At 36.7% G+C, this 15,181-nt stretch overlaps 1 protein-coding gene across 1 annotated transcript; it reads right to left on the reverse strand.

The window, feature by feature from the left end:
* Positions 1 to 735: 735 nt before the first annotated feature.
* On the reverse strand, positions 736 to 12,676 carry alpk3b (alpha-kinase 3b). Its single transcript, XM_011493522.4, has 14 exons — positions 12,582 to 12,676; positions 12,125 to 12,360; positions 10,233 to 10,354; positions 9,916 to 10,033; positions 8,070 to 9,282; positions 4,181 to 6,104; positions 3,440 to 3,587; positions 3,198 to 3,325; positions 3,055 to 3,090; positions 2,698 to 2,972; positions 2,398 to 2,486; positions 2,091 to 2,308; positions 1,741 to 1,789; positions 736 to 1,628 (listed from the first exon to the last, which is right to left on the reverse strand). The coding sequence occupies exons 2-14, from the start codon at positions 12,250 to 12,252 to the stop codon at positions 1,316 to 1,318; spliced, it is 4,761 nt and encodes a 1,586-aa protein (XP_011491824.1). The 5' UTR covers positions 12,253 to 12,360; positions 12,582 to 12,676; the 3' UTR covers positions 736 to 1,315.
* Positions 12,677 to 15,181: the final 2,505 nt, after the last annotated feature.

Below are 15,181 nucleotides of genomic sequence, written 5' to 3' on the forward strand. Positions count from 1 at the left end.
TACACATTAACAGGAGTTTTTTTGTGCTGACATTTTTGGCAAGACTCCCAATTTATTACATGTGAAAGAGATGAATGTACACATATGCAGTAAAAAATACTCCACACCCGAGTGTGTCACCTGTCTTTTGTAGAAAACATGTAACCTTCTCATTCCACTGGACATCAACAGAGACACCTTTCTTAACAGCAACTTAACATTCTATTTAGCATCACTGTTCACAAATGTGTGAGGCCACTGCTTACATAACTGATGAGTCACTAATGACCTGGAATCACTTATGATTATCATGATGAAGTTACCCTTTCTTCCTGCAAACACTGACAGATGGTGCATGTACAAAACCAAACTCTTTAACACTTTTGCATTTCTATATTGGTTTCTGAATATTAGCATTATACACCAATCCACAGAGATGTCTGTTTTTTGCAAACATTAGCTACAATGAAAAACACTTATAGTGCAATTACAACACAAACAGCATCTAAGTTTTTACACACCTAACTTGTTATTCGAAGTTGTCATCAATTTTTTATCCCGCACTAAATTGTCTAAAGAACAAATCCATGTGTTGCATTGCCATAAATGTCATATTGATTGAATTGTAATGTGTAAAAATTACTTTCATCTTTACAAATGCAACTTAATATAACAGGAAGCATTAATGTTGGGTACATAAAGATTTTTTTCTGTGAGCACCCCTCAGATGCCAAAAATACTATTTGATAACATCTCTATTCATAAAACATATTTATTGTTGCTTTGAGTGGAGCTGTTTCTGAAATACACGGTGCAAAGACAAAAATATGCAAATAAAAACACTTTTACTTCCATTACAAAATCACAGACGCATGGCCACTGTGCAACAGTGTCATGTGACAACATTTGCTTTGATTCTTTTCTGAAAGACAAGAACTGCTCCATTACTCCCAGCATTAGAAAGTATGCAGTATGTAAACCTAAAGCTTGCTCTGCATACAGACTGTAAAATATAATGACACTTTAGTTTAAAAAAGTCTTTAAGTCACAAAATAAAGAAACACTACAGAACAAGCTTTAAAAAATAGAGTTCAGTGGGACTTTAATTATGAAAGAATGCAAATCCAGAGGTGACGCTGAATCGTTAGCCTCAAAGTTTACAAGTTGGCACATTTTTGCCACAGCAAGTCGCATCAAAGAAGGAATGGTGGCTGCAAAAATAAAAAAATACCATGTACTATAAATGGGTTTTTCTATTTCTCTCCGCACAGAACCTCTGATACACAAGAACATTTCTTTGTGGCGTACCCGTCTCCAATTTCTTATTAATAAGTCTTTATTTTATGTCAGCCAAATTACTTTTGGGTGGGTCTGCAGCTTTTTGTCGAGCAGGGGTCTTGCAGCCATCCTGCTCCACTTTCCTGGAGACACTGGGGCTACCAGCGGCTTTCCTGCTGTTCTGAGGACTGGCAGTGGTCTTGCGCTGAATCAAAGGGCTCCTGGAACTCTTTGACCTTGTCGGTGTGGCTAAAGATTCCAGAACCTTTAAAGATCTGAGACCAAACAGGCCACAGAAATAGTTGCACTTGTGTTGTGAGACAAATTGCTCGAAAATTTGGGGATTTCCTGCAACAGATAAACCTTGATACCTGTAAATAAAGCACAACATCCATCAGAGTTAAATGATGGTCACGATCTTTAGAAATCTAAATTACCCACAAAATGAGATTTCCACCATGAAATTTGATTGAAAAAACAAACCCAGTTGATTTGACAGAAAAGCCAATATTGGTGATCTTTGTGTCGACACCTGCAAAACAAAACCACCTAATTACTTTTTGAGTTTTGATTTGTGAATAATATTGAGATGCAGCACAGATTTTGTTAAAACAGAAATATACAATTGAAAATTTTGGAATAAAACATTCTCAAAACGCCACACATTATATTTTTCTCAGTTCATAGCAGATTATGTGCAATAGTTCTAAAATACTCATGTTTTTCCACTTTTTTGTTATACTTTTATTGTTCATGTTTATTAAAAACAACAATGCTTGACTTCACTTTAAGCTTCTTGTACTAGTTATGTCCTGGGTGTTTTCTGGAATTACCTTCCAGTCGAGTCAGCAGAAGATTGCCATTAGTCCATTGGAAAATCCAGTGCTGAAAAGCACAACACTTCTGCTCCACCGTAGAACTAGTCCTCACATCTAACCTCCCTTTATGATCCAGAGAAGAGTATTTCTGATATGCTCCTGTCAGGTCTGTCTCCACTGTGGCATAGGGGACAACAATTGCTGGTCGGAATATTAAGTAAACTGGAATCACCCTGTGTGACAAAGACCATCTTGTAAATAACTTTGATACATCTCATAGCTTCCAACAGTTTTGTAACTTTGATGTTACAACTGTACCCACTCAAGACAGGGTCCAAAGCTTTCTATTGTTCTGGCTTCTGCAGAGAAGATTTTGCAGTATTCTCGAGCCAAATTCTGAATTTTACATTCCTGCACACACACAAAAACAATGACGAATATTTTAAAAAGATCAGTGCAATGTTCATATAAGCATCACTTCTACCCCCTATTTTAATTTGATTAGTGTCAATATAATCCTGTGTGGGTGAAAAAAAAGCTTTGATGTCTGATTTGCAATTATGCTTAATGTTATTCCTGAAGCCATTATGTCAAAGATGAATTAAATAAATGAAACTAGTACCTGCTTCATCAAATCCAGGTTCCTGTCTATGAGACAGCTTTCCTGTCTTCCCTCGTAAGTGATAGGACTGCGTATTTTAATGATGCACGTGTTGCCAGATTCAAACACAGGCTCCAGACCGTAGATGACTTTTGCTCGCCAGGCTTTATGGGAGCAGCCATCGCCGATGTGAGATTCTGTCATCATGATACGCCCAAAGAATTTGTTGCCCCAGATCCCAGAATCAGCCAAACCCTTGTTGAGGATCAGGGGTGTCATTTCAATTTCTTCCCCAACTAAACAGATAAAAATAAAAGTAATTTAGAAAAAGAAATTGGGGGGAAAAATATTAACATTATGATGGGAACTTCATCTCACCACCAAGATCTTCCCGAAGAAACATTCCCGCCAAAACTGCAAAACAGTAAAGAAGATGACAAACAACATATTTGTTTTCTAGGGCATATGGAAAGGTATCAACATTTAATCGTTTTAAGGCTAAGTTAAAATAAAATACACACTGTCTGCACTGAGAAGAAAGTCTGTAGAAGCTGTCCCATATTCATTAGTTATCGAGCATCCATAAACACCAGCATCTTGGCATGATGCCTGAACAATGGCAAGATTCACCTGAGATTCATCCCCAGCCCTGGAATAAACAGAAAACACTTTAGACCATCTTCAAACTAATTCATTTCCACATTTATGGCAGTTTATGAAAGACTACCAGACCAGTATTAATGCTGGATTTGCAAAAGCTTACTTTCTTGCAACTTGAGTGATTTCCTCTTCATTTTTAAACCACTTGATCGCAGAATCACTAAGAATATTGAAGAATTGGCACCACAGTTTCAAGTGTCCAGAGGCATCTGCAAACATCTCACTCCTGATTTTACGGATAACCTGAGGAGCTAAAAAAAAGAAAAAGAACACTCTCAGACCACATGCTCTAAGTCCATTTTGAAAAATTACATAAGTTCCCAACTATGTGTAGAAAAATGTGCATGGAAAAACCCTCTGTAATTTATTGGTCACTTACATTTGTCTTTTTTTCACAATATGGAAATAATATTCTTATAAATGTGAAATTAATTGAAAATTTCCATTTGTAAAAAATGTAAGTTATCGTTGAATTCTTTACAGTATGAGGGACCTAAAGTTTTCACTGGTTGGAAGATGAACTCATTAAAATCCTATTGGAATGTAAATGACCAAATATTGAACAATCTCTGTTTATTGTTACCATGGAAGGTGAAAAACCTCAAAACAAATGTGACAAAAATAAAAAAGAGCTCATTCAGCTCACTTTGGCTGTCTTTTTCTTTAATACACTGAAAAGGGATTAGAATTGTTCTGGTCGCAATGATTTTATTATGACTTGATATTGTCTGGTTGCCTCTTAAATATAAGTGAAAGGAAAACAATATTTCGCACTTTGAATAATTTAACTTTTTAAATGTGTTTGCAGTTATTAAAAAAAAACGTTTTTATGATTATTATTTACCTTTAAAGGGGCTGTGTTTGTCCACACGTTGCTCATTGGTGTTGCTCTCGTCAATAACTGGCTGTCTGGGAGACAGGTTTTCAGACGCTGTCCTTCGTCTGGTGAGGAGTGGAGAGCGCCTTTCTGATGTGGAGGTTGGTTCAACTGTTGGCTGCAGCAGAGGTGAGTGTCGAGACAGACTTGGAGACAAAGACTGGGTCACAGAATTTGTGGGAACTGCCTCCTTCTTCTGATGTTCTCCATCAGTGGGTGCGGTCGTATCTTCAAGTTTGGGTGCTGGGACTTTGCGGCGTGCACCAGAGGCAAGCTCTTGTGGAGTAGCAGAAGGGATGACACAAATGTTGTCACTCCTTTTTAACTGTGGACTTGGCTCTGGAGTTGGTTCAACGCAGGACTCAGACCTAAAACTTATCTTAACTACAGAGCCTTCCTGTTGAATGAGATTAATATCATCCCCTTGTGTCACATTGGCAAGGCCACTATCAGTGGGGGGCATTTGTACTGGCTGAATAGAAACTGTGTTTGTTTCATGGTCTTCCATTTTGCATCTACCTGTAAGGTTTATCATACTACTTTTGGCAACTTCCCCCTCCTTTTTGCTATTTACTCTTATTTCTGGAATCAATTTGTATGTTAATCCCTTGCTTTGAACCTGAACAGGTTCACCTTCAGGATGCTTCAAAATTGTAGCCTCTGGTATATTTGACTCCACGTGTGTCTGTATGAGTGGAGATCCAGCCTCCGGAATGACAGTTTCTGGCAGATTTGAAACCGTTGGAAGTATGTGGAGAAATCCCTTGTTTGAATCCAAAAGAGGAGAGTTGTCTGGGCTGATATTCTTGGTAGGGGAAGCCACAGTTAATGCATCTCTTGCTTTGCTGATGTCCATCGCTTCCTTATTGTGTTCTCTGGAGTTTCTATTAACTTGTTCGTCATTTGCATCACCTCCAGTGATGTTAGGGGCGTGGTCAGACTTATACAAAGGCTGATTAGTTGAAGCTGCTGTTGGAGTAAGATTTTGTTTTTGGTCAGTTTCAATCAGTTGCTGATAAATCTCGAGAAGGGTTTCCTTTATGGTTTTGGTAGCTGGGACATCAGGGCTTGACTTGGTTTCAATGCCATCCTTAACTGTTTTGTCATCCTTTAATTTCTTACACACTTCAGTTGTTGCAGGATCTGGGGCTAAGTTAGAATGGACTGTGATGCTGGAGACTGAAACCGTTGATGTTAAATCAAGAGCCTTTATTTGTGATCTTAAAAGTTCAGCTATAGATATAACTTTTGTAGCAGGCTTTTGTATTTTATTGAAGTCCACCATCTCCTTTAACAAGTCTGTGTTTCCAGAAGTCCTTGCTAAGTCTTGTGGAGCAGTCTCCTGTATGTTTTCATGCACATTTGACTTTGAATTTTGTACATTTAAGCAATTTTTTTCTTTCATCATTTCTGTCTTTGTGGAATCTTTATGTTCCAGGTTACCAGCCTTTTCCTTTTTCGTTTGTTCAGTCATATGTGGACCGGCAGTTTCTGTCTCCATTTTCTCAGCTGGGGCCAAATCTTTAGTCCGTCTTAACAATGTACCTACCTCATTAACCTCTACTTCCATGTGATCTTTTATTTCTGTCCCTTCAACAGTTTTTACAGCCCTGTCAACATGGCTAGCAGGTGAATCACAAGTCTCCGAAGGTTGAGGTAACTTCTTCTTATGTGTCATAACCGCTGAGAGCCTTTGACTTGATTCGATGGAAGTACTACATGTGTTTATGGCCGTTTTGTCCATCGTTCCATGAGGATCCCTGCCCAAGGTGGAGATCTGGATTTTAACAGTTCTTTGTTGCAGCGGTGATCCAACTGTATATTTGTCAGGTGGTAGCTCAGGCTTCAGCGCCGCATCATTCCTGTTCCTCTTTGTATAGGTCTGGATAACCTTGGGACATAACACCATCTGTAAATACTTGTTCCCTTATCCCTGGCTATGATGGACATGGATAAACACAAGCAATTTTAAAAACAGCAACACAGTAACCAGGAACACATAGAGAAAGGAATGGGAAGGCTTTAGATGTAGAAAAAAAGCTCAATTAAAAAGATTTAAAGCATATTTACATTCTAATCTGGTTTATTTCAAAATGTAAGGATATTTGAATGCCTTTATAAAATTATGATACTTTTTTAGCACATTTACAATCTAATTTTTTAATGTTTGGTTTAGTCAGTTAAAATTTAAATGCATCAAAATCACAGTTTTTAATCATGACTAAAAACATTTATGAACATTAAGTATATTGCAAAAGCAGTATTAGCCAGGAAAAAATATCCCAAAAGACTCCGCCCAAGTGAGATTAATAACAAGCATGCCTCAGGGTTCTGCTTTGCAAAGTTGCACTGTTTATTGATGTGCGCTGAACCTTTTTGTCCAGTTTCTCCCTGTATGGACCTCTACCACTTTATGTCAGCTCACTAGTAACATTTTTAGGCAAATACATGGTAGCCACCAGGGCATATCAAATTTCCTTGCTCACTTCTTGGAAGTGGGACTGACATGCTAAAGCCCATCATGAAGGTTGCTATTTTACATTTAAGGGTGGCAGGGAAGGAATTTCAGTTATTTTAAGGACTGCTCCAGTCATGCAGTGTTTAGTCTCAGCTCTCAGTTCTGTCAGTACTCAACATGCTGGTGAGGTAAGGCCGATTGCATAAGCAATGTTCAATAACAGGTAATCCTTCCGTGGCAAAATACATTTGTGCCAAGTGAGGATTCTGTTTTCAAAAGCTTCTTTGTCCTAGTTAGCTCTTTTCCCTCCAAATTTTAAACAATAGTTATTTGCTTAAATAAAAAATAACTTTGTTAAGAAAAAGAGTTAAAAATAGTTGGCTTTCATACAACTGTATTTGATTTTTTTTTTTTTTTAATTTTATTAAGGCTATCGTCCAACCGGTAGCAAGCCAACATGAGCTGAAACAGAACAGCTAACTTGTCTCTAACAAATAAATTGCATCTACCAAGACTTGAACATTAACACGCATCTGTTTTAATGACATTAATTAAAAAAAAAACAATATTAGAAACGACTGTGGTTTTCATCCAACAGGAGCTGGGTTGGCTCCAGTGACTCCATGGTCCTGAATGGGGCTAATTGGGTTTAATTGGGTGTCCGTCTTTAGAACCTGCTGTATCCCATTAGGGGTCACTAGGCTGCTAAAGCCAATCCAGCTACAGTTGGGTGAAGGTGGGGTACACCTTACACAAGACACCAGTCTGTCGCAGAGCTACACAACCTCTCAGAAACTTGCTCACTTATATCCACCCCTAGGGCCATTTTAGAGACACCAATCAACCTATGAAGCATGTTTTGGACTTTGGGAGGAAGCTAGAGTGCCTGGAGAAAACCCACACAAACACGGCGAGAACTCTTTAGAAACAAAAAAAAGTCCCAGCTAGTATTCAAGCCAGGGCCTTGTCACTATAAGGCAAGAGCACTGACCACTACACCACCATGCAGTCCAATCCAGCTATCCTTATCCAGCAAATAACCAAATCAAACTTAACCTTGCTCAATAAGAGTTACCTTTTTTATTTTCTCAAACAACTGTTTGCAAGAACCAAACAGTATTTTGCAAAGTTAAAAAGAAACAATAAAGATTGTTTTATTAATCTATATCATTCTAGGAGGTTTACATATTTTGATCTGAGCAAATGTATCAAAGCCCTCTTCCAAAAGCTCTGCCCCCACTACCTGTTACAACTGTCAATACGTGCGTCATTTAATGCTCGTCACCCAGCATGGCATGCTTGTAAAAATTATATATAGCTCTGGGATGTTCACATGCTGATGGAGTCTGTGTTGGCGGCACAAAGCAGTCATGAGCTCATGAAAAAGGGTTCACTCACCTCACTTGGCAGAGCTGGTAAAGAGACAGACTCCATCTCTCGGCTGAAGCTTGTTTCTTTCTCAGACAGATGAGTTCTTGTCGGTTCACATGGGCGCTTTGGCAGATTCTCATTGTTACACGATGTGTTCTTAGACTCACTGGAAATGTGTTTAAAAAATTGACCAGAAGAGGCTTCTGTCTTTAAATCCGTTTCTTTAATTTGGCTTTGTTCTGTTCTATTCTCCTTCAATGGAGCCATACTAAGGAGAGTTGATTTGACAGAAGACCTTTTCTTTGTTGAAAGAGTCTGGTTCTTCATTTTTGAATGTTCTTCATTATCTTTGCACCTGCTTTCTTTTACTGGCTTTTCACCCCCAGATCCTGGCCCAATGTGACCTGTAAAGGTCAACTGGTGTGCTGCCGCAGTAAGATCTTTTTTCTCTGTAGATAACTCATTGCATAGGTTGTCATCCTTTATGAAGTTTTTTGTAAGTACTTCCTCTTTTTTACGTTGCTCTTCATTTTTATTTTCCACGGCTGAGTCCACAACTGAGGAACTGACTTTTTCTACTTCCATGACCTCTTCTGAATTGCCATTTATTGGCGCCGTCTCTTTGCAGACAGTCACAGAAGAGGAATTCTTCCCATCTTTCGGCCATGTCTCACTGGACAGATCTTCTCCTGTTTCTTCTTCACCAACTTTTGCAATACTAGAAATTTTGATTTTCTTTTTAACGGATGGAGTTTTACATTGATGTGCAGTGAAAACCTTATCGGTAGGATCATAGATGTATGTTCCACTCTTACTGCCAGTGTCACTGTTAAACTGTCCGGTTGTCACAGCAGGGCCTCCTCTCTTTGCACTGGCTGCAGGTTTCATTTCTGGTTCTTGTACAGTGGGCTCCTGTAACCTGTCCTCAGCTTTAATATCCACAGATTCATGGTTCTCCTCACTAATATCATCTTCTGTGGAGCTTGGTGTGTTGAGAAAGGCTTCCATAGTTGAGCGGCGTTTCCTCTGTGTGCGATCTGGACTGATGGTTCGTATTGGTTGCTGGTTTTCTTTTCCCTCCGTCTGTCTGCTCGCCGACTTCTGCTTCAATTTGGCAAAGTACTTCTGGTGGATCTTGAACTCGTTCATCTCGCCCACTTCCAGAACTCCAGAGCAGGAGACAATGCCTTTACTGTTGATAGCAGATGCTTGGTATATAGCTGCATCCTCCACAGTGCAACTACAAGTAAATTGAAGTCATTAGGGAGTTCATGATTTCAAAACCATGGTAATGAGCTATGTTTTTTACAGAATCTTAACCCCTTCATACCACATGTCGCTAAGTCGCAACATACCAGTAAATCCTGGACTCCACTTAATCATCTTGAACGTAAAAAACATTGAAAAAATATATTTTTTTAGACAATTTGAAACAAGCATGGAGGGGTTAAAACACAAATTTAGAGCAATTTAAAACAATTACTTAGCATTTTAAAAATTCCTCTTTCTGGTATTTACATATTTGCTTCATATATTTTTCTGTACATCTCAAAGAATATTAGAACAGACAAATGGTTTGACCAACTGGAGAAAAGACCTGTAATCAACATGCTGGAATCAAATATCTACATTTTAAGCAATAAAAAATTGTGTTTTTAAACACAGTTTTTTGTGCCTTGTGCCACCCCCTGATATCTTCTCTCAATGTCACAAAGATGTATATTAAGACATTAGAGGTAAACTTCTTTTTGCCATAATGTCACATGCACTATTATATTTCAAGATTCATTTTTGCATAGCAAAATTAACCCATTTCAATTCGGTATTTACACAACTTTCTAATATTCTCAACAGTTTTTACAAACATGCATACTTGTAAATTTGCAGGGAATGATTTTGTCCATTGTGGAATACTTCATATTTGGGGAGCCCACAAAGCCTGTCCAGCTGTGTGTCATCCTTATACCACGTCACCTGAGGGACAGGATAACCTGGGAAAAACAAAAAAATATATATCTAAATTAAAAGGACATTTTTTAAGACATGTAGCACCGGGTAATGTGGCCATTTATTCTGGCTCTTGCAAAATGTTTAACAGACACCACAGTTATCATTGAAACTTTTTGCTATGATTGCAAAACATCATGCAAACTATTTCCAAACAAGTCTTAAATGTAAAGAAATGTTTACCTGTAACCACACAAGAGAACTTGACATTGCAGTTTTCTGACACGGCCTTTGACTTTAGAGTTGTCACGAAGGAGGGCTGTGTCTCCTCAGCCAACTGTGCCATCACACTACAGAGGGTGCTCCTGTTCAAAAACAACAGGCTGCTCAGCTTAACTGCTTTTGGAATACAGTAACTGTGTTTTTTTCTCCAAGCTGCAATTTAAATAGATTTACTGTTTTAAGTCCAGTTAACTTTAATATGTTACAAAAGTAACACATTAATTTTTTCCTGTAACTAAATAGTGGAAGACATTATTATTAAGTACTTAAGTACTCTTTTACTTATAACATTTTCTTTACTTCTGTTTTAGAGCAAGGTAGCCATCAAAATTCGAATTGACAGATGACAAGACAAAAAAAAAATGAAAAACACCACACACAAAATATTTATACTATCAAATATGCTTGTTACTTGTAACTTTTATTCTTTCCAACTTGAAATAGTGAGTAAATTTCATGTCAGGCTTTTTTTTTGGTTTTTCTGAGGCACACAGTAATCAGGTTCTCTTTGTATTATTTTCCAGTGTAGATGGTTTAAATTGATTCAACGGAGGGTTGGTCTTCCAGTTGTTTGCTGCTTTGTCTTCGTCAAAATTTACAATATTATTACCACGTATCATTTTGAAGACATACAACCCCATATCTACAAGTGAAAAAAGGTCACCTTTGTAATGTTCTGCAGGTTTTATTTACAGTTAAAATGAGGCCTGTAATGCGTTATAGTTCTAAAACAATAGGGTAAGAGATTACCTCTAAATAGTAATAATCTTTCATTTGTAATCTATTACAGTTTGAAAGTAACTTGCACAGCACTGTTTATAACAATGTAATGAAGTAGTATTCTATTAGTAAAAGTACAGTGTTTAGACTAATCTGACCTTTTGCCTTAGCAAATTGTAAATGTCACAGATTTAACATCAGCCCAGCTGGACAGAAAAGTTGTGAACCAACACGTTAATTTTTTCTGGTTTAACAGAAAACCTGTTTTTAAGATTACAAAGTCAAATCAAGTATTTTGGTGAGACATTTCTTTGCCTCATTAGAGGATGAAGAACTCTGGAGGCTTCAGCAGTTCACTTAACAACAGTTACTCAGGGGGAAAACAAAGGTTTAAACATATTTTGACCTTCAAATTCTGACAAACAAAAACCACACAATAAATTATGTCAAGGAATGCTTCTATTTCTCTTCAACTGTCTTTTTTCCCTGTTTGAAATTATTTTCCAAATATAACCAAAATTAATCATGTGATTCCCCCAAAGTTTCTATGATGCAAAGGATGCTTCCTTTTTTCAGTAGCTGAAGATGACAATTTGCTGTTTGTCTAAATGTGCTTGTTAGTATACATTATTTTAACAGATCTAAAAAGGATATCCAGAGTGTCACAAATGGAACCTGTGAATTGCATTTTCACAGCACATGTGTATTTTGAGAGCAAAGCCCATAAATGTCAAGGAATAAAAAAAATGCATCAGAAATAAGCATCTAGGACTACAACGTTGTAGGTAGAACTTAAAATAAATGTGTTTTAATGAATAGAATGCATTATTATTGGTAATTTCCAAAACAAATGAGAAAAAGTTTAATTTAAAAGACAAACATGAAGGACAAATCCTCCTGTCCAGTGAACAAATCTTTCCACGTAGGAGGTGCTGCGTGGCATGAAACAGGGCTCATGGTGAATGAATGAAATTCTGATATTAATCTGTGGCTTATTTAAGGCCTGGGTGACCATGGCAACAAACAAATAACTTGTGAACCTCTTTTATTCTGGTATATGAAATACTTATGTTTCTGTTAGGCATAGACCAAGCAGGAGAGGTTCAACAAACCAAAGACTCCAAAGTCTGTACCTATTTTCTGGCCTCACGTTGGAAAGGTAGCTTCGGCCGCCAGACCGGATACTTCCATTGGCATCATCTCCAAAGCTGGACCTTCCATTCCCATAATTGTAGCGTGTCGTTGTCCTCCGTGAACTCATTTCCCAGCAGATGCAATGGTTGGTGTTGAGAAAAATAAACTTCTCCAGGAAAGAAGTTCTGGTGTCTTCTAATTTTTCCTGTTAGGTTTTCCCAGACATTGACCCAGGCTAAAACATAAAAAGATGTAAACACATAAAAACTGAAAACCCAGGGGGGAAAAACAGCTTCATATAGTTTTAAAAAAAATCTTACTTTGACTTTTTGCCCTTTAAAGTTTGGCATAAAACACTAAACTTCTTCATGAGATTTAAAATTTATCTGTATATATCACATGCTTTCTTGTTTACACTGACAATATTTAGCTGTCATTTTCATGCAGTGAACTCACCATTCAGCAGTTTCACTCCCTCCCTTGACAAATACCCCACAGACTGACTTAAGGCGCTGCAATTTCCAATCAAACATGAGCATGCGTGGGATCCTGGACTATTTATAGTAGGCCTGCAAATAGGCTCCAAAGAACAGCACTCTTTCCAAAACTTGCCTTTGGAGTATTTCATTTTTAAAAAAATGGAAGAAAATCCAAAAAGAAAAAGTTATAAAAGTTGTAAAAAGTTATAAATTTAGTTGAATTTAGCTGCTTTGTTAATATTTTGAAACTAGTTTTGTCTGACAGTCTTAAAACAGAAAGATGTTCTGAAAAAAAATTGGAATTTTTACACTAATTTCTTTTAGGGGATTGTATTTCTTAGCATAAGAAAGTGCTCAACGGTTTTTCCAGGCTTCAGTTGTTCCTGCGAAACTTTTCAACTTATAAACAAATGTTGCAAACACTTACCTGTCAATCAAGATCCTGACCCTGATAGTTTAGGTACGTTAAAGATTCTTTTTCAGTTATTGAAGAGAAAAATACCTCAAGTAATACATATATATTCATATATATATACAACATACTAATAGTATACTTTGTGTTCATTTCTGTTGTTAAATTAAAAATGAAATTCTTCTACTTGTTGATAGCAGGCATTGTTAATAACTTGATTTGATCCCCGGAGGAAATGCAGTAGGAATAGAACAGCCTTATATAGGCAGATGGCATTGACTCAGCTCTTATCTTTATGCAAGCAGGCTCACACACAAATACACATTTGGACGCACACACTCACCGGCGATTCGCATTTTCACTTTTCTATGTAGATCACTAGACGTAAAAAATGTGTGCTTTATTTAAAACACAAAAATTTTAGGAAAACAATTTCTCGGCACCTGTGCAAAAAGCATAAATTACTGCTTCACTGCTTCCTGAGCAAGCTCTGTGGATCAGGTTCAGAGATATAAATCCAATTATAGGAATCATGTTACACATGCCTGTGTACCCTCCTTTCAGCTATTTAAGTTTTTTGTTCCATCCATCCATCGTGTTTCTTTGTAGCTCCATCAAATTACAACCCTTTTTTTATGATCTACATGTATATATATATATATATATATATATATATATATATATATATATATATATATATATATATACATGTATATTTTTTTAAAGCTTCCCAAACATACTTGGATGCATTGAAGTGGAGATTTGCTGTCAAAATAGACAATCGACTCAACATTTGAGAATTAACTGTGAAATGAAGCCCTAGACCTCCATACCTAAGGCACACAAGGGCTGCATGTCGTATGGGGGTTGGGAAAAACCAGTTGCTTCTGCATAGTCCAGTTATTCTGGATGGGGTCTGTTTAAAAAAAAAAAATCAAAGCACAGAAGAATGAGGATCAGTGTTACAGGATGTCCCAACGAGTTTTGTTGCTTTTGGAACACAGAGTAGGGTAATACAAAAAAACAAAACAAAAAACTACATAAAATAAATAAAACATAATATGTTTGGGGTACTTAGTTGCAAAAGTAAATTTTAGCAAATTCAAACAATAGAAGAGTTGTCAATAAACATATGAGTTACATCTGCAAAGTCACTGTTCCATTTCTAATGTGGTACATACATTTGTAAAATGGCCATAAGATCATCTTTTGACAGTCACTACAAATCTGAATTCATCAAAGGTCAGCATGGGGACACGACTTCAGCCTTGCACATCTAATGCTTCATGTTTTACTATGTATAGCTCTTTTCAAAATCCTGTTATGGCTTAGTCTGGAGCAGCTACTGATCAGACTGTGGGACCACTAGGTCTTAATTATATCATTATCTGTCTTCTATAGATTTAATTATGGTACAAATATTAATTATTAGATCTTTGGTACCAACAAATCCAGAGTTAGACTCCATTTGATATATATTATATATATAATAAATGGGCTTGTTCTTAAGACAATACAATCTCATTGAAATCTTTCAAAAAATGCAACATTTCTTAAATCAGACTGAAGAACATTTAGACAATTTTTCTGATCCTAGTAAATCATAGCCTAAATGTTCCTTTGGGCTTTCTCATTTTTCATGTTTCCCATGACTTTTTGGAAGAATTTGTTGTTTTCTATGGGTTTCATTTCAGTCAGCTGCTGTTTAACCCTAAACTTTAGTGAATACCTTTATATACTTTTATAAACAAAATCTCTTTAGAAAATGTGAAAATCATGTTTCATTTAAAGGAGAAACTTCATCTTTTTTAAAACATGAATCCAATGAAGATTGGTTTGTTTAACTGCAGTCAATGATAAAATAGTTTTTTGCTTCCAATGCTGCTTTTGGAGCAAAACTTTTTTTGACAATTTGATATATTTACGTTAAAACTAACCTGGAAAAGAACAAGATAGGTAAGATTAATGGCAAAATGTTTCTTTCCTATATCTGGATTACTTCTATGTAGATGTTTTTTTTAAAAAACATAATGAGATTGTTTTTGTTTCAGATATTTATGTAAATTTGCACAGACCCAGCTGAAGCTGATAAGCTCCTGAGTATTTCCCTTACTAGAGGTTGAGTGTATTTTTCTACTTTGTCAACTTCAAAAACAAATAATCTC

This window comes from Oryzias latipes, chromosome 3 (assembly GCF_053564925.1).
Source record: "Oryzias latipes strain Hd-rR chromosome 3, Olatipes_Hd-rR_3.1".
NCBI lineage: Eukaryota > Metazoa > Chordata > Actinopteri > Beloniformes > Adrianichthyidae > Oryzias > Oryzias latipes.